At 36.0% G+C, this 26,812-nt stretch overlaps 1 protein-coding gene across 1 annotated transcript in view; it reads left to right on the top strand.

Annotated features, from left to right (window-relative positions):
- Window positions 1-26,812, top strand: part of RIMS1 (regulating synaptic membrane exocytosis 1) — a 577,010-nt gene that overhangs the window by 257,116 nt on the left and 293,082 nt on the right. Inside the window, exons 3-4 of the mRNA XM_049776802.1 lie at window positions 6,345-6,558; window positions 10,145-10,156. Coding sequence (XP_049632759.1) covers window positions 6,345-6,558; window positions 10,145-10,156 — 226 coding nt within the window. The remainder of the gene's footprint in view (window positions 1-6,344; window positions 6,559-10,144; window positions 10,157-26,812) is intronic.

The following is a 26,812-nucleotide window of genomic DNA, read 5'->3' as shown; positions in this document are numbered from 1 at the left end:
TCAATTTTCTTGGACATTGGTGTTTCACCCTTGACTATCCGATCTTTAGGCTTTTGCCTATATACCTTACAGTTTTAGTTCTGATATGAAGGTTTTTAATCAATTTTTATTTGAACCTTTTGTATGGTGTTAAGAAAGGTCTGGGGAACCGAGAGATAGCATGGAGGTAGTGTGTTTGCCTTGCATGCAGAAGGACGGTGGTTCGAATCCCGGCATCCATATGGTCCCCCGAGCCTGCCAGGAGCAATTTCTGAGCGTAGAGCCAGGAGTATCTCCTGAGCACTGCCAGGTGTGACCCAAAAACTAAAAAAAAAAAAAAAAAAAAAAAAAAGAAAGATCTGAGTTTGCTTTTTTTACCTGTGGTTGACCAGTCATCCCAAAACCACTTGTTTTGTTCCATTTTGTGTTTCTTACTTCTTTATCAAAGACTATTTACTTATATGTCTGGTAGTGAGTTTCTGAATACTCATGTATATTCCACTGATTTAGGGTCTTTCTTTGTGCTAATAGCATGCTGGTTTTATTATTTTTTATAGTACAATTTAATGTTGGGTAAAAGATGCCTGTCACCATTTTTTTCCCTAAGGATTTCTTTAGCTATTTGTGGACATTTACTCTTCCAAATGAATTTCAAGAGTATCTGATTTGTGTTTCTTATATCAAGACCATGGCGTTTTTTTTTTTTTTTTTTTTTTGTTTTTTTTTGTTTTTTGTTTTTGTTTTTGTTGTTTTTTTTTTTTTTTTTTGTTTTTTTTTTTTTTTTTTTTTTTTTTTTTGGTGCTTATCGTTATTGTTGGAGTCCTCACTGGATATTTGGCACTTCTTTTTGTACTGGTGGAGTGTTTCACCTTTTTTCTCTCCTTCGTCTCTCAAACCGATGATGAGAGCCTCTAGAAGAATTCCGCTTATTTTCGGCGTATTGGACTTTTACCCCAGTTTATTACTTTTCTCTCCTTCAAACAAAACCACGTAACTTGAACTAGCTTGTCCTACCCCCCAGTTAGAGGGGGAAATAAGGGAGGCACCAGGACCAAACAGGTGCAAGACTACCAAGTAGTAGGCTAGATACAGAGGGGATCACATATTCTAGCAACCCTTGGGGTGAGGGAAGAGGATATGGGAGGTAGGACAAAAACGGAGGTGTAGGGAGGACAATTTGGTGATGGGAATCCCCCCTGATTATGTAAATATGTACCTAAAATATTATTGTCAACAATATGTAAGCCACTATGATCAAAATAAAAATTATATTAAAAAATGTCATGTGGGGGCTGGAGCAATGGCACAGTGGTAGGGCATTTGCCTTGCATGCAGCTGACCCAGGACGGACCAGGATGGTCCAGGATGGATCGTGGTTCTATCCCCCACCTTCCTATATGGTCCCCAAACCTGGAGTTATTTTTGAGCGCATAGCCAGGGGTAACCCCTGAGCATCACAGGGTGTGGCCAAAATTTAAAAAAAGTAAAAAAGGTCATGTGTATCTTTAGAGGGATTACATTAAATTTATATAATTCTTTGGGAAGTATTGCCAATTTACTCAAATTAATCCTCCCAATCTATGAGTAGGGTATATTTTCCATTTCCCTATGACCTTTGTGTTTTGTTTCGTTTTGTTTTGTTTTGTTTTGTTTTGGCTGTCTGGAACTCTGTGATTCTTATGTTGTTTCTATTGTTTGTTCTCTTTCTTTGAGGATTTTTTTCCAGTGTCTTCTTTTGTATGGAGGTGTTATACAGCTCATCTTCTAGCACTGACTCTGTCCTTAGTAGCTGTTACTCAGCTGGTGAGGATTTGCAGTGAGGTTTTCACTTCAGCTACAGGTTTTTCAGTCCTGATATTTCTATTTGGGTCTTATGGGCCACCTGTTCCATTGTTTAAGTTTTTTGAACATTCAAAAATTTCCTCTCTAAGGTACTGATCAAAGATGTTATGTAAGTGGCTGTTGTTGGTTGGGTCTACAGAACTAGCATCTTCAGTCGTAAGGTGTGATGGGGTCATACATATTTTTCCCATTGTGAACTTTGTTATATGGTACTGCTATTATGTGTTGTGGCACACCTCTTTGACTGTAAGAAACACACAGAGGGAAGCAGAGTGGTTCCACTCTTGTTGGTCTCTCACACCTCAGCTGAATTCAATCTGTGGCTTTTCCCACCCCAAACTAACAGGCAGATGCATCTGGATTCAAGTACCTCAAGTTCAATTCCAAATGGAGCTTTTAAAATGCAAATTCTGGCCATGCTTATGGTAGCTCCTGCTGGTCTCACTGACAGGAATTATTCTTGGTGGTGTTTGTTCAGATGGGTTGTCTTAGATTGAAACCATGTCATCTGTATCCAAGGCAAGTGCCTTTTTATACTTTACTATCTCTGCAGACCGTATTTTTGCATGTTTCATAGTGACTTAGATGTTTAAACCATTATACCTTAAGATGAAATGTGCACAGAATCAGGAGTTGACAAATTGGTGTTGGGAAGGTTAATGTCTATTTTGCTAATAAGTTGTATTGAAACAAAGCATGCTTTTTTTCTATTACTTATGCTACTTTTATGGTATAAACAACAGTTTAGTAATTGTAACCAAGAATGTAGGACTCCAAATTAGTATTTTAATATTTACCTCCTAGTCTTTTTCTGTAATATTTGCTAATAACTATACCAAATAATATTTCATTTTGTTTTACAAAAATGATAGGAATTTTTTTTCAGTCTTTCTTTATAAATGTGTCTCAACTTTAATAGAGTTAATTTTGTGACTTTTCAAAATACATATTCATCTATTTCCTCTAAGCCCATTTTTCTGGCTTAATAATGAAACATATTTCCTTGTTCCTACTCCTTAATAATTTTTTTTCGTTTTGGGTCACACCTGGCGATCTCAGGGGTTACTCCTGGCTGTCTGCTCAGAAATAGCTCCTGGCAGGCACGGGGTACCATATGGGACACCGGGATTCGAACCAACCACCTTTGGTCCTGGATCGGCTATTTGCAAGGCAAACACCACTGTGCTATCTCTCCAGGCCCTATTTTTAATAAAGGCTTTAAGTTTTAAAATGTTCTTTTGTATTTTTTTTTTGTCTTGAGGCTACACATGGTCATATTTAGGGCTTATTCTTGGCTCTGACCTCAGGGATCACTACAGAAGGGGCTGGTATACCATATAGGATGCTGGGAATAGATCGCAGTCAGTCACATACAAGGCAAGTGTCTTACCCATTCCAGAAGCTTGTGTGTTTGTACTTTTGTGTGTTTGTACTAACAGGTGTCTATGGCTGTTTTCTATATCTTGATCCTATATTAGTAGTTCATAAACTATATATGGAATCAATGTATGAAATTATAATAGTAAGTGATAATGTAGTTCTATTGAAGATATTCATGTAGTCATTAATAAAATGTAACTATAGCCTTAAAATACAAATTATTAGCCTTTATACTGGAAAAGTTTCAGATTCTAAAATATGTTTTATGCTACTTTAAGCATATTTTAATGGGAATTAAATAGAAAAGGTATAATTGTCATAGCAGAAAGGAATTTTAGAATTTTAAAAGAATTTATTAAAATTCTGCTTAAGGATTATTATTCTTTCTTTTTTTAATTTTTATTTTGATCATATTGGCTTACATATCTTTCACAGTAGTATTTTAGGTACATATTAACATTGAATCAGGGGAATACCCATCACTGAATTTTCCCTCCTTCCATCCCCATTCCCTTCCTGCAACCCATATCCCCCACCATCACCTCCCAGGCTGCTAGAGTAGGTGGTCCCCTCCTTGTCTAGCTTACTATTAGTGATCATATATCTGTTTGGTCCTGGTACCCTCCCTTGTTTCCCCCTCTATTTGAGAGGCGGAGCTAGATAGTTTGAGTTATGTGGTTTAGTTTGAAGGAAAGAAAAGCAATACAATGGGGTAAAAAAATAAATAAAAATAAAAAAAGTCAAATAAGCTGAAAATGGGTGGAGTCCTTCTAGAGGTTTTCAACCTCAGTTTGAGAGAAGACATGAAAAAGGTAATTGAAACACCACAACAATACAGAAAGAAATATCAAATTAAATATCCAGTGAGCACTACAGCAATAAAGACAAGCATCACAAAATAATTGTCTTGGTCCTGAAATCAAACCATGCTGGAGTGCAAAAAGAAAGAGAAAGATAAAATAAAATTGGAGACATCAACTTCAATATCTACACCAAAATATGGGCCCGGAGAGATAGCACAGCAGCGTTTGCCTTGCAAGCAGCCGATCCAGGACCAAAGGTGGTTGGTTCGAATCCCGGTGTCCCATATGGTCCCCCGTGCCTGCCAGGAGCTATTTCTGAGCAGACAGCCAGGAGTAACCCCTGAGCACTGCTGGGTGTGGCCCAAAAACCAAAAAAAAAAAAAATATCTACACCAAAATAAAGAAGTGAAAAAAAATCAATCAATCAATAAATATGTATGGGGATAAAGTGATTATTTTGTGCTTTTTTTCTTTTTCCCTCTACATAAGCACAATAACTATTGGGGATATTATAGATGGAACTCCCTTGGCCTTGAAGATACAGGGTTTCTCCACCCCTGAAGTATACTGTCATGGGATTAACTATAGACTCCTTGCATGATCATTTACTCTCCCCTCAGTGCTTTTGTGGTGTATGGAAGACTTCTGCTTCGTCATGTATGGTAAAATCAGACCTCTGTATCTAGAGATCTTGGTATCTGTACAGCTCAAGGAATGGAGCTTATGATAAAGTCTTTCTTTGTGGTTTTAGCAGTTCTGCTTCTTCAGTGTAGTTTTAATCCATCTTCTGTAGTTGGTGATCTTGGTCATTATGCTGCTCCTCGGATGGAGCATTTCATTATGTTTCCAAAGACCCATTCAGTTGCGATTGAAGGACTATTATTCTTAAAAAGAAATCAAAATGGAATTCCTGTACTTTGAAATATTACTGTACTTGAACCTTGGGATTTTGTTTTAGAGAGTACCTTCTCCTCACAGTTCTTTAGATGATACTATCAAGCTAACTTCTGGAATTAACCATAGCATGCATGTAAGCAATGTTGGGGCATACCTACATCCAGAATATTTCATATACACAGATAAACTTGATTAACTATTTTCCAGGAGTTTCTCTTTTGTTGCAATAGCCAAATGACAATTTCCAGATCTGGGAAAAACCCTCAGTTTTTGTTTACAAGACCAAGGCAAAACTTTTACAAAACTTTTCACTGGAGATTCATTGGATGTCATAGTATTCTATATGGAATAGCAGTTTCTATTTGAGGCAGTTAAAGTCAAGGACTTTGGAATAATGGCAGGAGAGAAAACTTAAGTTATATTTAATGCAATTTTATGCCAGTTACCAAGTAGATCAATAGGGGTTTCGGAAGAGGAATAACACTCATAATCTTTCTACTACTTGGGTCCCAAAGGTTCAATGCAATGCTCGGAAGACCATGCAGTGCCACAGGCCTCTCAACCATCCCTCTGACCTCTAAATATGAACATTCTTCTGGAAATGATTTGCCTCAAAAACTCTCATTATCTCACCACTGAAGTTATAAATAAAGAGTGTTCTGCCAGGTTAAAATTACAATATTTACTGTGTCATGGAGGTTTCAGATAGGTCAAATATAACACATGATGCAACATTCTGTATACAGTGTGAAATAACATGAATAATGCCAAATATGAAATTACATAGAAGGAATGTGAAGAAAGATATTTTTGGAGAAGAGAGAGCCTAGTAGAGTAACTTCGAACAATATTTCCCTAAGTATTCATCATGCCTAAATAGGGCCTTATGGAATCAATTTGACAATTTTTAAAATTTTGATCAATATTAAATATATTAGAATAAGCTTTAAGTATTTAATTACCTTATATGTATTTAAGTATTTTGTATAATGCTTGCTTTAGTTACATACACACAGTAAATGATTGAAGCTCCTAGTGTAAGTATTTAGAAATCACTGTCTAGAAGAGGCAGAGACTTAAAATGGATATATGAGTTCCACTGTCAGGAAAATTTATTAACTAGTATTGACTTATTTATGTTTTAGTGCTAGCAAAAAAACTGGTACACGCCCATTAGGTTACAAGTGAATAAATCACTTATCTTCAGTGGTATAAATATGAGAAAATTTGCTTTATAGGACCATAGGAACAGCAGGTAAAGTCCTTACCTTGCATTCACAAAGCCCTCTTTGATTTGATCTCTGGCACCACATGTGGTCCCTCAAGCCCCACCAGGAGTAGTCATCCCTGTGCCAAGAGCCAGGAATAAAGCCTGAACACTGCAGACGTGGCTTTTGCCAAAAGTCATTTACTTAGTTTGTTGATTTTTCTCTTTTTGCCCAGGAGATTGCATCAACAGTTTGAAAGCTATAAGGAACAAGTGAGAAAAATAGGAGAAGAAGCACGGCGTTACCAGGGCGAGCACAAAGATGATGCCCCAACTTGTGGAATCTGTCATAAAACAAAGTTTGCTGATGGATGTGGCCATCTCTGCTCCTATTGCCGCACCAAGTTCTGCGCCCGATGTGGGGGCCGCGTGTCTCTGAGGTCAAATAACGTGAGTGGGCATGCTCTATATACTGCAAAGCCCAGTTTGCTTCCTGAGCAGAAAAAGCAGGCATTTAAACGGTTAATTCCAATGGAAAATCTTATTGTGTACCTTAAATGGTTTCTCCCTTAGTTGTTGTTTTTGTTTTTGTTGTTGTTTTTCCTGATGATTTGTAGTTATGGAGGAGTGATGAAAACAAAACACTGAAGGATGCTTTCCCATCATGTGTCCTTTAATAAACGATTACTTTGCAAATGATTTGCTCTATAAGCTCATGTACTTCCTTGAACATATACCTTACTCGCTTACTTATTTACACCCAGAAAAAGCCCATATTATCTCTTGAACACACATTTTCCACTTTCTCTCTTCCTATATCTTTCTTAATGAGTTTTGTTCAACAAAAGCTATCTTCCTTCAATAAATCAATAATAATTCATGTGTAAAATTGACAAATAACCTGTGGAAGTACAGCTATTATCTGAGGAATGTAGGGTCTAACCTTTAGCCTCCAACATTCTAAGAATGCACTGTACTCCTTTGAGTTCCCTCCTCTTTTCCAAGCAGAATGTTCTTATTTGGTATGTTCTGATTAGTTAATTTGAGTCTGGGAAATACAACTATTTTCTATGTTTTTTAAGAAGTTTATAATAAATGTATAATAAAGTTTATATAAAGTTTTTAAGGAGTTTATAAATTACCAAGTCTTATCAAATAAAAATGTTCTACTTTCAATAGGAAACTCCTGTCAAAATATACTTTTGGTGTTTTGTTTTGCACTTTCTTGTCTATAAAAGGTGCTTTCCACTTGGTGCAATTTTTTTTTTTACCCTAAAGAAGACTCACTCCTTTATACCAGGGCTTAAAATGTATGCATGAGGGTGTGGGGTTGTAAAGAGTATTGCAGTTAAAGTACTTGATTTTTATGGATTTGATTCGGGTTTGATCTCTGTATATATTATTCCCTTAAGCCCTGTATAGCATTATTATTTTTAAAATAAAAGGCTGAGTCTATGAATATAGTTTTAGTTTAAATACATTTTGATGTTGTAAATTTTACCCTCTTTATTAGAACATTAGAAATATTTATGAGGATAGATAGTGGATTTTGTTTCACACATTTAGAACAATTAATCATATTCCTGAAAATTTATACATATTTTAGGGTATTTTCACATCTTATAATATATATAACAGGACATAATCATCTTATATTTAAAAATTAATACTCTTGATTCTTTCCTAATTGAGAAAATCATAGTTAATGACAAAAAGGATGTTCTAAGCAATATTTTATTATTACTGGGTAATGTTAATAGAGTTGTGTTTTAAATATTTTAAAATCTTTTCCAGTCAACTACATTTAGTATATCTTATATTTACAACAAGTCTCTTATTATCTTGTGATTCTGGGAAGATAATTTCTTTGATGATTGGATAGAATAATTAAATAATGGTAATATAGATTAAAAGTTGACATATATATCAATATCTTTAGGATATATTAATTTAATTTTCCTCTAGGTATCTGATGTTCCAGATATTTTCTTTTCCTTTAGAAATGTCTTTATTTTATTTCTATATGCTTTCATAAAATCTTATCAGAACATCATTGAATTGGCACATACAAAATACACGAGAGATATTTGTTAATTATTCCTTATTTAGTTTACTTAAAATTATTATTTATAAATGATTTCATACAGGAGAACCTGGGGATGATATTAAAAGTACTTACAAACCTTTAATAATATTGACCATTTTAAAAATATTCTGGTTCTAAATAGTGAAGTGTATGTCAGCTGAGTGTTGGTGATACCTGAATACTTGCAAGTACTGTGTTTTGTTAAACCCTCATTCTAGGTGTGAAACATACAAATAACAATACAAAAATTGTTCTATTGTAATCAATTAATCAAGCTCATACTTTAGAAAGGGGTGTGCATTTAAAGAAAATTAAATTACCTATATTTGGTATACCCACCCAGGCCTAATGAAGTTCATCCAAATCAGTTTACTAATAAACCCTAAATTTTTTGGGGGGCATTCAAAAGGTAAAAAGAATACAAAGTACTATTTAAAATGTTTGTCAAAAAGGTCAGATAGACAGTAATTACAGGGGTTAAGGTTCTTGTCTTGCATGACACATGCATGACTAACCCCAGTTGAATATATACCAGTTGCCATGGTATATAACACTCTGAGACATTGACACCAGGAGTCATTTCTGAGTACAAAGCTGAGAATTAACCCTAAGCACCATGAGGTGTGTCCCTAATTCCCCAAATAAAAATTAAAAATTGGGCCCACAGTGATAGTACAACATGTAGCTGACCCAGATTAGATACCTAAAACTGCTTATGGTCCTCCAACCCCTGCCAGGCATGATCCCTGAGTACAGAGCAAGGAATAAGCCTAGACCATAACCTGGTATGGGTCTCCACTAAAATTATATACAATTTTGTTTTTCTAAGACATTGTAAATGTTGAAATGTATTTTTTTTGCCAGTGATAGCATACCTTAGAAAGTATTCTTGAGGTTCAAATCTTTTTTTATTGTATATAATAATATATTGTATATACATTGTATTCCATTATTGAATAACAATATTTTTTTTCTTAACACCACCCATCACCAGTGCAACATTCCCATCACCAATGTCCCAAGTCTCCCTCCTCCCCACCCGACCCCCGCCTGTACTCTAAACAGGTTCTCAATTTCCCTCATACATTCTCATTATTAGGACAGTTCAAAATGTAGTTATTTATCCAACTAAACTCATCACTCTTTGTGATGAGCTTCCTGAGGTGAGCTGGAACTTCCAGCTCTTTTCTCTTTTGTGTCTGAAAGTTATTATTGCAAGAATGTCTTTCATTTTTCTTAAAACCCATAAATGTGTTTTTCATTTTTCTTAAAACCCATAAATTTGTTTTTCTAAGACATTGTAAATGTTGAAATGTATTTTACAAAAAATATTGTTTGTAAAGTAATTTATGACTAATACTATATTTTCTCAATTTTTACTTGTTAACATTCATCAGTCATATATATTTCTAAAATGCAGTTGTAAATATTTTAGCACTAATCAGTTGCTTTATGCAATACTTTATGCAGTTAATATTTTACAATAGAATAAATGTGTTAGTAAATTACAATAGTAAATTTTATGTCCAATGCTTCAGAAAATATGATACCTAGACTTTATACTTACTATGTATCAGAATCCACATATATGCAATTTTTACTTAATTGGGGGAAGGGAATACCCGTAATTTTCAGGGACTTTGCATAACTATGTTCAGAATCACTCCTGATGTGTTTGGGAGATTATGCAGTTCTTAGGATAGAACCTGAGTTTCCCACATGCAAAGGTGTACTTTGGCCTAGTATCTCTCCAGCCCTATATGTGTGTGTGTGTGTGTTTTTATTAAATGTTAAGTAGTAACTATTAGGGAAAGTAAAATTTTATTTTTCAAAATAATTATTTTTGACTATATAATATAGTATATTCATTTTGTTAAAAATATATTAACTAATGTTCTTTTTCTCTCTTTTCTTTTCTCTATACTCTGCTTACGTGGATACTTCCCAAAGGAGGACAAAGTGGTTAGAATCATGATTTCTTTTCTATCATTTGTTATTATAATGTTATGACTCTTCTTAAATGACTATTTCACTTACTGTTGTTAGACACTATATTTCACAATGAAATATATGCTAGGAAGGGTTTATTTCCAGTTGTGTTATGAAGACAGTGATATGTCCTTATAGTATGAATCATTTGTTCTTTTGCTTCTGAGTTTTGATGACCACAGAGGAACTAAACTCTCATGGGATTTGTCTCTGCATTGTGTCACAGCAGGTGATTTAAATGTTTGCTAGAGAAAAACAAAATGTATTCAGTTAGTGGAGAGGGATAAGCCAAGAAAAATCAAAAGATCAAAATAAAATTTTTCTCTATAAATGACATATATAGAGTAGTTCAAATTTATCCTGGTTTCCCTTTTCCTTTTCCCATCTGTGGAAATCACGCCCTAAAGGAGAAAGATGACATTCAATGCTTTTTGGTTGTAGAGACATTAAAGGATTTACTAAGAGAAATAGGAACTAAATGAAACCTTAGCCAGCTTGTTCTTAATATTATAATATAGATTTTCATTTAACGTAAGTTATAATTTCCTCACAAGTTATTAATTTCCCAATGTGAGATGGAGGCAATGGGTATATTTTTGTTTCATCATATTAACTCAACTGCCTTTGTGCAACTAATTTAAATTTAAAATGGTATACTGAAGTTTATGGTACAGCAAGCAAGGTATTAAATCACATTTTTTTAACCTTATCGCTAATATTTTTTATCATTCTTTTCTATAAAAGGGAATTCAGATTTGGGGCCAGAGTGGTGGCTCAAGCGGTAGGGCATTTGCTTTGCATGTGGCTTACCCAGGACAGACATGGCTTCCATCTCCGGTATCCCTTATGGTCCCCCAAGCCAGGAGCGATTTCTGAGTGCATAGCCAGGAGTAACCCCTGAGATTCAGTTGGTGTGGGCAAAAAAGAAAAACAGAGAGAAGTCAGATTGCAAATTACTTTGTTCTCACTGAAATCATTTGCCTAGGGGATGGTGAGACCAGGAACTATCTCCCATTTTAAAGGTAAATATCAAGGTGGAACCAGAATTATCTAACTCTAAGAATGAAGCTTTTGCTTTGCAACACAGCAGACCTGAGCTCTAATTTGGCTACAACCAGTAGTAACTGCTAGGTGTGGCCAAAACAAAAAACAAAGCAAAACAGGGAAAAACACCTTTATTTTTCTGTATGCATATTTAAAAGTTTAAAAGAGAATTGCTTGAGCCCCTATGGTAGATCTGTATTTAGTTGTTTAAGGAACTAAAAAACGGCATTTTCCTAATACATGGCTACACTACAAATTGAGGGTTCCAATCTCTCCAGTTTTGTTTTTTTTTTTGTTTTTTGTTTGTTTGTTTTTTCTACCTGGCAATCAGGTGTTACTCTTGAAGTTACTCTATACCCAAATCACTCCTGGAAGGCTTGAGAACCATATGGGATGCTGGGGGTAAATAAATTTGGCAACCTCTGCACTAGTGCAACACTGCTTCCATTCATCTTCTGATGTCAAATATATTTGATGTCCATATATTATAAAGGTCTAAAAAATACTATCCTATTAATACTATTTCATACTTTAGTAAAATTATTTGAACAAGAAGAATATTAAATTATACTTTTTCACCCATATTACTTTATTATAACTATGCTTTGCATATATTAATTTCTATTACTTTCTAGTGTTACTATGATTCAAAATTTTCTTTAGTTCTTAGATTCTTAGTTTTAGTTCCTTGTTCAAGAGATTGAAACCATGCTTCCAGCATGCAATGCATATTTGCTTGGCCCTTTGAGCTTTCTCTATGTATTATGATTCAATATATTTTTCTGTTTTTGGGGAGACACATAGCCTTGCTCAAGCTTTTCCTTTTATGTTTGTTTTTTGGCCACACCTGCAGTGTTCAGGCATTACACTTGACTCTGCACTCAGTAATTACTCCTGGCTGTGCTCAGGGAACCAACCTTATGGGATCCCTGGAATCAAATCTTGGTTGGCCCAGGACTGGTGCAAGACAAATGTTCTACCTGCTGTGCTATCACTCTGGATCCCCAGATCTATTTGTTTTCTGAATAAAAGAAGAATGATTCTGAGGGCAAGAAGCCAGAGCATGGAATAAAAGCATGTTATTTTATTTTGTTTTGTTTTTTTAAATCCTCTCACTTCCTCCCTCTGTGCCACTCTAAATATTGCCTTCCTGTTATCTTTATCTTGGGGCAACATACTCATTGTTGTTCTGGACAGTGTTTCCCATGGTGTACAATACTGCTCTCTACCTAAGGTGACAGAATGATATGAGTATGAGTAGCAGTAGCCCAATGCAATGCTGGAAGTGCTTTCTTTTTGCTTAAAGATAAATTTCCAGGAAAATGGAACACTGAGGTTTTGATTGTTATTGACTTCATTATTGCTTTCATGAAAGGGATGTGATTGATCCTAATAAGTTTGGGAACTCTAATTTGGAGTATTTGGGAGATTTATGTCCCTTAAATCCCTTAATTTATGGTTTCTGGTCTACAAACATTACAGATACCTCTTAATTTCCAAGAATTTACCACAGTTTAGAGTCCTAAGGATCCTAGTGAGGAGACCACCATGGTTGTGTCAGCTGCAGTTTTCAGTTGTTAATATGTGTCTTAAACTTAATATGTAGATTCCAACTCTTATCTTTAATCTTACAAAATATCTGAATTTATGATCCACTTCACTGAAATAAATGAAATTCCATTATTCAAAAGCACAATCCAAAAATTTCAGCATCTCATTTTTATTCTAAAAACTTACTATCAATTTATTAGGAAATCCCATTGAATCTGGCTTCAAAATATATTCGGAATGCAATCTCTAGTCACCATTCCGCTTTTGCTAGATGCCGTTTGGCCTGAATTCTTTGGTAGACTGTCTTGTTTCAGACCCTTTCACTTCACACAACTAATTTTAGCTAAAGTGCTTATGTTAAAATATAAACCAGATTATTCCTGCCCAAACTCTTCTTTGACATTATACCTTAACGAAAGTAAACAATTAAATACTTTCCATAATACTAAAAAATGTACATAATCTCTAACTTACATAACACGTTCTCCATCCTTATACTACACTTGATGCTCCTTTCTGCTGCTTGTTTTCTTCCCATTCTCACTAAAGGATCTGAACTAAATTTTATTAGTTATAACTAAATATTTTTAGTTATTTTATTTATAACTAAATAAAATTTAAAAAATGCATAACTTTTTCCCATAGAACATGCTTCTAAGTCATCCCCTCCTTTTATTTTGCTCAAATATTACCTTATCAAAAATAGCTCTTTTAATTGGCCCATATAAAATTATAAGCACTTTTTCCTCTATCCTATAATGGAAAATGTCCTTCCCTTACACTACCCATATTTATTCTACATATGACTTCCTTCTATGATTTGCTTTTATATGCATGAATATATATGGATGGCATAGATAGGAACTGAAATCATTTATCACAGAAAAAGTTTGTTAAAAGTGTGAGTAAAAAAAGTAAATACCGTATTTTCTATTATACAAGACAATCCCCTAATTTTAGACTTCCTCTCTGACTCTGGCCAATCTGAGCAGGCTTTTTACAGTGTAGATTCGGGTACAGAACATTGTCTAATTTGCATGCATAAAAAGCCTGCTTGGATTGGCTGATTAGAGAGGCGATCTAAGCAGCCTTGCAGTGATTGGTGCAGAATCAGGTTGGAAAATTTGTTTCGTGGCAACATCCAGATTTTTGTTTAGAAGCATATCGAAACTTTTTTTCAGGTTATACTTGGTGTATAAGACGACCCCCAATTTTCGGTTGACTTTTTTTCATTTCAAAAGTCATCTTACGGGTCTTCAGGGGCACGCCTGGTAAATTGGGTTCTGGGGGGAGGGTGGGGAAGAGAAATTCCTCCCCTATGCATAACACAAACTACAGAGGCAGGGGCTGCACCCAGAAGACTCCACATGCCAGTTCTTTTAATTCTCTTCAGCTGGTATGTTAAGGGCTCTGGGCAGAACAGCTAGCCATATGTTCCCTGGCCTGACCACTTAGTCCGGGGGACTGAGATCCCCCCCACGCCAGACGGGTCTTCAGGGCCACACCTGGTAAACCTGGCTCTGGGGGGAGGGTAGGGGAGAGAAATTCCTCTTCTATGCACTGGACCCCATTCAGGAGTTTTTTTCTTACTAGTATTCATTTTCAAAAGCATACATACTTTTTTAAACAACACCCCAAAATATTCTTAATTCTCGACTGTTTCTAGGGAAAAAATGGAATTCCCTAGATTTGGAGAATAATATTCAAATAGGTCTCTAAAATCAGTGTATATGTAGACGTGACTTCCTATACAGTGGTCCTCTCTGAATGCCAAGCCTAATCTATAAACAATTTATCTATACAATGTATATAGTCCCTCTGATATATTTCACCTCCCCCACACCAGAGCCCATTCTACTCCCTCATCTCCCAATGCGGATTCGTTATCTTCCCCTTAATTAACCCTCTTTACCCCAGTTCTTTAATTTGTTAGGCACCAAGACAGACCTCCTGCCCCAACAGATTCTGCCCTTTCACACACCCCTACAAAGCTCATTATTACTCCTTAACTTTCTCACCCCTAACCATCAGTGCCCCACATTTACCCTTTTAAACTTCAGTACTACACAGTCCTAATCACAGACCAAAGTCGTACATTGGATTTAACAACCCCCAACTATTTCAAAAGACAGAAAATGGCACATATGTCTTTTGAATATTTTATGTGCATTTTCTTTGACAGCTATAACTCTTTCTAAATATTCTTTTACTGTGAAGATTCTACCCACTTTTTATCTTGTCTTCTCTTTGTGAGCTGTTCAGTAAGGAATTTTGGTGGAAGAGTCCCTCAGTTTAATGCTTATGATTGAACCATGTTATGGGGATTGTTGGACTTGTTCTTATGTCCCCCATATGTGCCGATAATGCCACATGGCATTGTTCCTTGTTTGCATAGGCACATTAAAATGGGAAAATACTATACATACAAATAGTTCTTATCTAATAGAGATTGGAACACACAAATCTTGTAGTGCAATGGGACCTTACATACTGAACATTGATATAATGACCTGGCACAGGTCTCAGAAGAATGGGCATCCTCCATTCACCCCTGAACCAGGGAAGCTATCTACAAAACATCCAAGGTTTTTTATAACAACACCTGGAAGCAATCCTCTACCAGGGAAGACCCTACCACTGCTCTGACATCGGCCTGCTCAAAAGAGACTTCCCTAACACTAAGAAGACTTGACAACAACAACGACCTGCTTACAGGACAGGGTTCTTTGCATTGCCCTTTAATTGTGAGGTGAAACAAGAGGACGCTCTGCACCATCCTGACTGCAGATTCCAGGATCTTTAGTACAGAAACATGATACTAATAGAGACTGTGTGAAAAATAAAAGTGTATTGGCACTACAGACAATGACCTGGATTGGATAAACTAGTTTGCCTGGAGCCTAGAGTTGGTCTTATGCCAGGAAACTTCAAGGGTAGGGTCTCTATGTTTTAGGCCAAGGATTTTCCTTTCCATGTTCCTCATATTTTGGTGGGCCTATGTAAACAATAATTGCCACTCTAACAGCGTTTTTACTGTGCTTCTGTGACTCTAATCTTTAAGAAAAACAACCCACTTAAACTTTTAAGGTTAACTTAAACTAATATGCATGTGCATGGAAATGTAAAAAAGTACTTTTTCTTCAATGTTTAAGGAGTTACATAAGTTTTATGGCTTTAGATTGCTTTGTGTGTGCTGCTAAGAAATATTATGTACAACAATCTGGGGACTTGAGGGACAAAGTAATTTTCCATGGGTTCTGTTTTATTTTTCTTAGTGTTCTTTGGCTGAAAGTTCAAAGTTAAGATATCAGCAATAGGACTACTGAGAATTCTGTTTATGGGTGATTGTCCTTCAACTGTAACTTTACCTTGTCCTCTTTCTTTGCATCTTTGTTCTCATAATTAAAAATAAAAAATTAATTTAAAAAAGTTGTCTTATACACAGGAAAATATGGTAATTATTATTTTCATTATCAGCATTATCAAAATGTTGATAGGATATAATTAGAAATCCAAAGTAAAACCCTCTAAGTACTGAATTTTAATTAAGACTGTGTAATTTTTAAGAAAGTTGTCTAAGTGATCTCTACTATTTATAAATATAAAAAGAATATTTTTATATTTATTACAGTATTGCAGATAGACACAGCAGCCTGCTTACTTTTGGTTTGTTTCTTTGTTTATTTGAGTCATGCCAGCTGTGCTCAAAGCTTATGATTATTTCTCTGTGCTCAAGGGTCAATTTTTTTTAGTACATAGGGACAATATGTATTTTGGGCACTGAACAAGGCATGCAAGCAAGCACCTTGCTCCTGTACTATATCTTCAGTCTAGCCTGTTTATTTTTTAATTATAGTTTAGGAATCTGCAGTATTATTAATATTTATGGTAGTCACCTACAAAATTTCTATACCCCTGTACCAATAAAGTGTTAATGATTCTCTACCTCTGTTTGATAATGTGTTCTGTTTTTCAGTGTCATGAGCTTGGCACTGTTCAGTATCATCTGTGTTCTTATTTTGTATCTCTATATTCTATACATAAGTGAAATGATTCTGTTTATCCTTTTGACTTATTTTGCTTAACGTGTTTTGATTTTCTCCATGTTGAAGCAAACTGCATACTTTCATCTTTTCTTATAGTTACATATAATTAACTTGCATATGTATACATTTATGTGTGTGCATGTATATATGTCATATATATTTATAATATATAGCATATATAATATATTTGATAAACTTCTTTCATTTTTTTAATTTTGTGCTACACCAAGAACTTCTTAGGACTATTCCTGACCCTTTGTACAACTATCACTCTTCTCAGTGCTCAGGGAAATATATGCAATGTAAGGATAGAACCAGAGTTGACTACATGGAAGGCTTTCACTCTATATCACTCTCGTTCATTAACTCCTTGATTCATTCATCTGTTGTTGGTGTTTGGGTTGTTTCCATGTTCTTACTATTATATCAGGTGGTGTAATAACATGGCAGTCATATATTCTTATGGATGAATATTTTTGAATTCATGTCAGGGGTAGGGTGCTAGATGCCAAGTAGAATAATAAGTTATATGGAAATTTTATTATTAATTTATTGAGAAATCTCCATACTACTTTCTATGGAGAATGAGCCAAAGGATGCCCACTGTTGGCTTTCAACACATTCAAAAATAAAGTTTTTATGCTTTAATATTTCTTTCATTAAATATAATTTATATTTACTTATTGTATAAAGCTATGTGATCAATGACCTATGAGTTTGGCCTTCTCTATTTAGAGAGTATGAGAAGGATTTTGGCCTTTTTCCTCACACAGGTGTTGAATCATGTTGAATTACAAAAAGACCAAACTGGCTACTTAGAAGCCGTTTATTGAACAAAGTCATACTGTGCACCAACCACAGTGGTGAAGGCACATAATAGGGAGTTAACATTCTGGACAAATGATTTAAGACTTGAAAACAATCTAATTTCTATTTTTAGTACCTTTTGGTTGTTTTATTATAATCAAAACTATTAATTTGCTTAAAATCTATATTATTAGAAATCATATAAGTTTGAAAGTAAAATACTCATGGGCATTGGATTTTCTTATTCATGCATAAAATTGATAAATGTTATTGATAAACTGATATTATTAGAACTGACTTTTTGTTTTTTTGGGGCCAGACCCAGTGGCATTCAGAGATTACTCCTTTGTGCTCATAAATTACTCCTGGCAGGTTCAGAGGACCATATGGAATGCCAGAGATCAGACCCGTTTTCTTCCTGGGTCAGCTGCATGCAAGGCAAATGCCTGACTGCTATGCTATCTTTCCATCTCCTAGAAACTGATCTTTAGGTGTTTATACTCACATGCACATGGACCTACTTTGGGTCCCTTGCATCAGATGGTCTTCAAACAGTAACACTAAAATAAATAAATAAATAAATAACAGCAACATTATTTATTACCTGGTCAGAGTTTTGAAGCATTGACAGCATTGACATTAGTCAGCTGTAAGACCTTGGGATCTTCTCAAAAACAAACTCACAATAGGGTGGTAGAGATAGTTCTGCAGGTAAGGTGCTTGCCTTTCATGTAGCCAACCAAGATTTAATCCCTGGCATTCTATATGGTCTCTTGAGCATGGTCAGGAAGCCATTCCTGTGTACAAAGCCAGAAGTAACCCCTGAGCACTGCCAGCTGCAGACCAAAAACCCAAAACATTTAAAAAATGGATAAATTTATGTCTAGGACACCACTCAAATGATTAGGTGTCTTACATATACAGGTCTTGAGCTTGATTCCCCAGTTCCATGTGGCTTTCAAAACTATCAAGTGTGACCCTCACAAATTTTTTTTAATCTAGAATCATTATATAGTTATTATCTTTTATACCTATACATGCTAAAGATCCTTTCTTCATTTTATTCTTTCAGTAATTATTTTTATATATTTTGTTTTGCATTATTAGAAAATATTTTATATAAATGTTTTTCTTTTATTAATATTTGTTTAAAGTTTCTGATGTTTATTAAAACATGTTTCTGATGTTTATTAAGAGCATTATTCTGTAGTGAATTTTTAGTTTACATACTTTGAAATGATAATACAAAATTTTATCTCAAAAGTTCTCTGTATATACTGACTTTATGGTGGAGAGGAAGCAGCCCATAACACTGTATCATCAGGCTTTTCCCACATATTTTGGTGCTTAGTCTGATATTTTAACATTAACACTTTACATGCTCCATTTTAAATTATCCAAAATTTACATAGTGTTATAAAGCCACCTTTAATTTATTATTTTAAAGTTTAGTCAATTGTTATTTGTATCATTTGATCCTGCAAGATGTGCACATGTGAAAGTTTTATTTCCCTTCATTTCTTATATATTGCATGTAAATATTATCCTGATCTGTACTCTATTTACAACTGGTGGTGAGATAAACAGTATAGTGAGAACATATAGTCACTTATGCATAAAGTCACATCATTTAATTTACTTCCATTACTTAGTTTCTTCTGTAAAATTTTATTCTAAGAAATGACAGAAAATTCAAAAGAGGAAACTAAAAACTCTTAGTCAAGGACATCACTCATAATTTCAAGAACTATTTAGGGGCTTACTCTCTTGACTGTTTCTGTGTATATGTATTCAAGGAAATTAGGGAGTAAGATATTTAAATTTTAAATTTCATGTTAACACTTAGTTCTTAATAGAGTAACAATATGAATATTTACCATGAAGTAGCAATAATTGCTATGATGATGGAATATTAAAAACAGATTTCCAAAGGGGGGAAAGGGGAAAGTATATGGAAGGGGCAGGAGAGAAGAAAAGAGAAAATAAATTAAAAAGAAAAGGAGGGCCGGGCGGTGGCGCTGGAGGTAAGGTGCCTGCCTTGCCTGCGCTAGCCTAGGACGGACCGCGGTTCGATCCCCCGGCGTCCCATATGGTCCCCCAAGAAGCCAGGAGCAACTTCTGAGCGCATAGCCAGGAGTAACCCCTGAGCGTCACAGGGTGTGGCCCAAAAAACCAAAAAAAAAAAAAAAAAAAAAAAAAAAAAAAGAAAAGGAGAAGGAAAAAAGGAAGTAGTGAGAAAAGAGGAGAAAAGAGCAAGGGAATGCTAATTTGCTGTTTCTGCTGTTGCTGGTTTCTTTGTGGTGTAGTCAAGAGTTTGTGTTGTTCCTCTTCCATGTGTTTTGGGCACTGCTCCCTGGTATATTTTGACTGTTACAGTGTTTGGAGTTTCTACCCTGTTAAACCCTGTTATTTGATTGTTGAGTTTTAGTTTTATATAAGATGTATGTTCTAGGTCTTCAGAATAGTGCTATCATTCTGTGTTTATCTTTCGTCTTTTGACTTACTTCGTTTAACATAATATGTTCTAGGTCCATCCAGGTTGCTGCAAAGTCTTTGATTGCATCATTTCTGACTGCCATGTAGTATTCCATTGTGTATAGATACCACATCTTAATTGGACATCGAGGTTGGTTCTAAGACCTGGCTATTATACTGAGTGCTGCAATAAATAGTGGGGTGCATACATACTTTGGGATGAATGTCCTTCCAACTTGGGGGTAGATACCTAGGAGAGCAATTGCTGGGTCAAATGGCAGCTCAATTCTGAGTTCTTTGAGAACTCTCCAGACTGTTCTCCATAGGTGTTGGACTAGGGGGCATTCCCACCAGTAGTGGATGAGAGTGCCTTTCATACCACATCCCCGCCAACAGAGATTGTTCCCATTATTATTGATGTGAGCCATCCTCACTAGTGTAAGGTGGTACCTCATTGTTGTCTTGATTTGGATTTCCCTAATGATGAATGAAGGTGAGCATGTTTTCATGTGTTTGTTGGCCATCTTTCGGTCTTCGTCAGAGAAGTGTCTATTCCTTTTATCTCCCCAGTTTTCTATGGCTTTATTTGGTTTTGGGGGCTCAGCTTTCTGAGTGATTTGTATATTCTGGATATCAGCACTTTATCTGACATGTTGAGTGCAACGATTTTTTTCCCATTCAGTTAAATGTTTTCTCGTGTTAAGTAGGGTTTCTTTTGCCATGCAGAAGCTTTTTAGTTTGGTGTAGTCCCATTTGTTTATGTTTGATAATAAAGTTCTTGCCATTCTATTATCAAAGACTTTTTTTGATATATAGATCTTCGAGTGTTCTGCCTATTTTTTCCTCAATAAACTTTTAGATTTGGATCTGATTTCAAGATCTTTAATCCATTTGAGCTGCCTTTTGTATATGGGGTGACGTATGGTTCAATTTTCAATTTCTTACAAATGGTTTTCTAGTTGTACCAACACCATTTGTTAAAAAGACTTTCTTTGTTCCATTTCAAGTTCTTGACTCTTTTGTAAAATATTAGTTGACTGTATATCTGGGGTATATGTCTGGAAATTCTGTTCTAACCCACTGCTCTGAGGCTCTGTCCTTGTACCAGTACCATGCTGTTTTTATCACTATGGCTTTATAGTATAGCTTCAGGTTAGGTAAAGAGATGCCCCCCAACTTCCTGTTTTTTAGTATGTGTTTGTTATCCTGGGTCTTTTGTGGTTCCAGATAAATTTTATGATTGATTGTTCTAAGTCTTTAAAGAATGATTTCTGAATTTGGATGGGGATTGTGTTAAATCTATACAGAAGTTTGGGTAGGATAGTCATTTTGACTATGTTGATTCTAACCTACCCATGAGCATGGGTTGTACTTCCATTTCCCTAGATCCTCTTCAATTTCTTTCTGAAGTGTTTTGAAGTTTGCCTGGTATAAGTCCTTCACTTCCCTTGTAAGGTTGATTCCTAGGTACTTGATGTCTTTTGATACCATTTTAAATGGAATTGTATTCTTAATCTCTCTCTCCTCTACTTCGTTACTTGTGTAGAGAAATGCTACTGTCTTTTGTATATTGACTTTGTAACCATCCACTTTGCTGTATTGGTTTATTGTTTCTAGGAGTTTTACTGTGGACTCTTTAGGGTTTTCCATGTATATCATGTCATCTGCAAAAAGACATAGTTTGAATTCCTCTTTCCCTATTTGAATTCTTTTGATTCCCTTCTCTTCTCTTACTGCTATTGCTAGAACTTCTAAGACTATGTTGAATAAGAGTGGAGAGAGTGGACATCCTTGCCTTGTTCCTGACCTGAGTGGAAATTCTTCAGTTTTTCACATTAAGGATAATGTTCACTGTGGGCTTTTCATAGATAGCTGTAACTATCTTGAGAAAGGTTCCTACCAAACCTATTTTGCTTAGTGTTTTCAACATGAATGGGTGTTGGATTTTGTTAAATGCCTTCTCTGCATCGATTGATATGATCATGTGGTTTTTGTCTTTTTTATTATTGATTTGGTTTATGGTGTTGATTTATTTGCATATGCTGAACATCCTTGCATCCCTGGGATGAAATCCACTTGACATGATGTATAATATTTTTGATGTAGTGCTGGATTCGGTTCGTTAAGATTTTATTGAATATTTTTGCGTCTATGTTCATTAGTGAGAATGGTCTGTAGTTTTCTTTCTTGGTAGTATCTTTGCCCTCTTTGGGAATCAGAGTGATATTAGCTTCATAAAAGGAACTGGATAGGATTCTTGTCTTTTCAATGGTTTGGAAGAGCCTGTGGATCAGTAGAAATAATTTTTCTTGGAATGTTTGATAGAATTCACCTCTAAAACAATCTGGGCCTGGAGATTTGTTCTTGGGGAGTTTCTTAATTACTGTTTAATTTCCTCCGTGGGATTGGCCTGTTTAGGCTTTCTAAATCCTCCTTTCCTAGTCTTGGAAGCTGGTATTTTTCCAAGAATCTGTCACTTTCTTCTGGGTTCTCTAGCCTGACTGAGTATAGTTGTTCATAATATGTCTTCATGATGTGTTGGATTTCTTGGGGTTCTGTTGTAATCTTTCCTCTTTCATTTGTGATCCTGCTTATTTGGGTGTTTTCTCTCTTTTTTTGGTTAGTCTTGCCAGTGGTTTGTCTATCTTGTTTATTCTTTCAGAAAACCAACTCCTGGTCTGATTGATTTTCTGTATTGTTTTCTTAGTTTCTATGTTGTTTATTTCTGCTCTGATTTTTATTATTTCGTGTTTTCTGGTTGCGTTTGGGTTTCTTTGTTGCTATTGTTCCAGCTCCTTAAGATGGTCCTTTAAGCTGCTAATTTTGTCGTTTTTCCTCTTTCCTGACATAGGATTGTATTGCTATGAGTTTCCCCCTGATTACTGCTTTTGCTGTGTCCCACAAGTTTTGACAAGTTGTTTCTTCATTGTCGTTTGTCTCAAGGAATCTTTTTATTTCTTCCTTGAGTACCTCTTTGATCCAACTATTTTTGAGCAGCATGTTGTTTAATCTCCAGGTGTTGGATTTTCTCCATTGCTTCTTTTTACAGTCAATTTTGACCTCTGTTGCATAGTGATCTGACAGGGTGCTTGTAATGATCCTTACTTTTGTGATATTTATGCAGGTTAGATTTGTATCCTAAGGCATGGTCTATTCTGGAGAAGGTTCCATGTGGACTTGAGAAGAATGTGTACTCTGCTTTCTGGGGTGGAGGGCCATATATAGGTCTATTAGCCCTAGTTCTTCTAATTTTCCATTTAGGGCTTTTATATCTTTGTTATTTTTCTGTCTGGTGGATCTGTCCAGTGGTGATAGTGGAGTATTAAGATCTCCTACTACTATCACATTTCCTTTCAAGTGTTTCTCTAGTTTTGCAAGCAGTTGTTGTATGTATTTTGCTGGGTCTGCATTAGGTGCATAGATATTAACCAGTGTTAGCAATTCTTGGTTTAGTGTTCCCCTAATCAGTAAGTAGTGGAGCTCCTTGTCTCTGATCACTTTCTTGAGGTTGAATGCAATTTGGTTTGATATAAGAATGGCCGTCCCTGCTTTTTTTTATTTCCATTGGCATGGATAATTGAATTACATCATTTTATTCTAAGCCTGTGCCTATCTTGTACTTGTAGGTGTGTTTCTTATAGGCAGCAAAAATCTGGTTTATGTTTTCTAATCCAGTCTCTAATATGTGTCTTTTAATGGGAGAGTTTAGTCCATTAACATTTAAAGAGATTACTGACAGAGAGGGCTGTTGTGCAGTTGTGTTGTTTAGGGTGGTTGTTGCTACAATCAGGGATTTGTATTGTGTAGTTCTTCTCTGAGTAGGTCATTTAGGGTTGGTTTTGTTTGCGCAAATAATGCAAGTTCATTTTTGTTTGAGAATGATTTTAGTCTTCCCTCCCATATGAATGAGAGTTTTGCTGGATAGTGGACTCTGGGTTGAAAATTTCTTTCATTCAATTGTTTACATATGTCATTCCACTGTCTTCTTGCTTGAAGTATTTCATATGGGAGTTCTGGTTTGATTCTAATGTTCCTTCCTTTGTATGTGAGGGTTTTTTTTTCTAACTTATTGATTTAAGTATGTCACCCTTCTCATTGTTTCTTGCCATTTGCATTATTATGTGTCTTGGAGTTGGTTTGTTGGGGTCTATTTTGTTGGGGACTCTTTTCATCTCCTGGATTTGCTCAGAAGCGTCTTCCCAGAGAGTGGGGAAATTTTCCGCTATTATTTCTAATAATTGTTCTTCCTCTTTCCCTGTTGCCTCCCCTTCTGGTATACCTACAATTTTTAGATTGTTTCTTTTGTCTTTGTTCATTAAATACTGCACTTTTTCTTCCAGTGTTTTTTCTTCTATTTCTTTGTTGGCTTCTTCGTTATCTTTTGTTTGCAGTTTATCTTTGAGTTGCTCTATGTGAATCTTGAGCTGTGCTATTCTGTTCTTCTGGCTTTCTATGGTTTTATGTATTTCTTTTAACTCTGTTTGTATGGAGTCTTTCATATTTTGTAGCAATTCTTTTTTACGTTGGTTCATTTGCTCATCTATTGATTTCTGGCCAGTGTGTCTTTCATTTCTTCAAACATGGCTTGGAATTCTATTCTCATGTCTGCTTTTAGGTCTTCCTCTCTTGAGTCTGTGCATTTTGGTGGACTTGGAAATTTGTTCTGATTTCTCTCCATCTCCCCTGTTGTTAATGTTTTCCTTGGTTTACCCATCTTTCTTTGCATTTATTGGCTTGGCTTGGAGTGCAGTGCCTTCAGGTTTCAGCTTGCTTTTGTTACCTGTGGCGTGGGGCTGGGTCCCTTCTCGGGGTGTGGCTCTATGTGAGTATGTTGGGTGATGTTGCTGAGTTTTTGTTCTTCCCTCGTCCTCCAGACAAGCCTGGTTAATCACCACCACCTTCCTGCCAGACAGTGCAGGTTTATTCCTGGCCAAAATGGTAGAGGTCGCCGTTGAGCCTATATCACTAGCTCTCCCCACCTGGGAGGTAGCCTGAGCTTCCTTCTTGCCCCTCTAGTCACTGGTCCTCCTGACTTTCTGTCTCCCTGGACTGTGTATGGTAGATTGATGTGTTGGCGATTCCCATAAGTGCTCCCACTGGCCTTTCTTCCCAGCCTCATGGACCTAGGGTCCCCTGGTCTGCCCATGCTATGTCAAAGAGTGGGCTCCTTTGGGTGGGCTCTCACAGTTCCCTTGAATAGGCACCTTTCAACTGTTCTGGTTGGCAACTTCCAGCCCTCACTCTGGCCTGTTCCAGGGACTTATGATTCCTTTGAATAGGCGCCTTCCACTCGTTCTGGTGGGCGACCTCCAGCACTTCCTCTGGCCTGTCCCAGGAACTCACAGCTCCCTTGAATGGGTGCCTTCCACCCCCTCTGGTCTGCGACCTCCACATACTCCCTCTGGCCTGTCCCGGGAATTCACAACTCCCTTGAATGGGCGCCTTCCATCTGCTCCAGACGGTTACCTCCACACACTTCCCATTGCTCATCTTTTTCTATTGCTTTTTTTTTTTTTTTTTTTTTTTTATTGAAGGAGGTCACACCCAGCGGCACTTGGATTACTTCTGGCTCTGAGCTCAGAAGTCACTCCTGGCAGGCTTGGAGGACCATATGGGATGCCTGGATTGGAACCGGGTCCATCCTGTGTTGGCCATGTGCAAGGCAAATGCCTAACCGCTGTGCTATTGCTACAACCCCCGCATCTGGATTCTTATTTAGCATGTGGTACTTTACTGCTACTCCCTAGTTCTATGTCTTTGATTGATCACAGTGATGTTCTGATTTATCCCAATGGGTGCCAGGGATTAAAATTGGATCTCCCACATCTAAAATATTTTCCCTAGCCATTCATCTATTCCCATTCTTGAAGATAGGAAGCCAAAGGTTGTGATAATAACAGTATTGAAAAAGGTAAGTCAAAGCTGTAGCTACAGTTATACAGTATATATTTGCACTCCAGACAGAAAAAGTTCCAGGTCTTTGGAAATAAGTAAGACTGCATTATTTCAGAAAATGTATTCAGGTAAAATAGGAAGATTCACCATGTAGATATCTAGAACTGGAAGGTGTGATCCAACAGCAAGTACTAAGAATTTTAGTGAGCATATTAGGGCAGACACAGTACCCATTCTCCAGTCTCTGGAAATGTGTTGTTTGTCTTCAGAGAAAGCCATTTGCAGAACAAATACTAACTATAACTGGGACTGAGGTAGGCTAAAAAAAAAAAAAACCAACAACAACAACAAAAAAAAACAAAACACTGACTTTGTATTTGTAATGGGAATGCTCTAAGAATAGCAATTGAGAAGATAGCAATGGGATTTTATACTTGTGCTAGATCCATAATGCTCCTAGAGGATAATCAGTGCAGGAAACCCTAATTTAATTAGTCCTTTTTCCATATATACATGGTCCACTTAAACAAAACAGAACTCTAGAAGTAGAGATTTTTGTATCTCCTATTAGAAAAATAAAACAAATGTCAAAAGGTTAAATTCTGCAGCAAAATAAATGAAAAAAAAAAATCCAGAAATCAATCTTGATGACACAGAAGTGTGTGTGTCACTGACATTGAATTTAAAATAACTATTTTGACGAAAATCAATGACATATATCAAAGTTACTCAAACACAGAATGAAATATTAATCAAAGGAAATGGAGTGACAAATAATTTGTCACTTAAGAAATCCAAGATAAATTATTTC

This window comes from Suncus etruscus, chromosome 7 (assembly GCF_024139225.1).
Source record: "Suncus etruscus isolate mSunEtr1 chromosome 7, mSunEtr1.pri.cur, whole genome shotgun sequence".
NCBI lineage: Eukaryota > Metazoa > Chordata > Mammalia > Eulipotyphla > Soricidae > Suncus > Suncus etruscus.
This window is presented reverse-complemented; position numbering and strand designations above follow the sequence as displayed.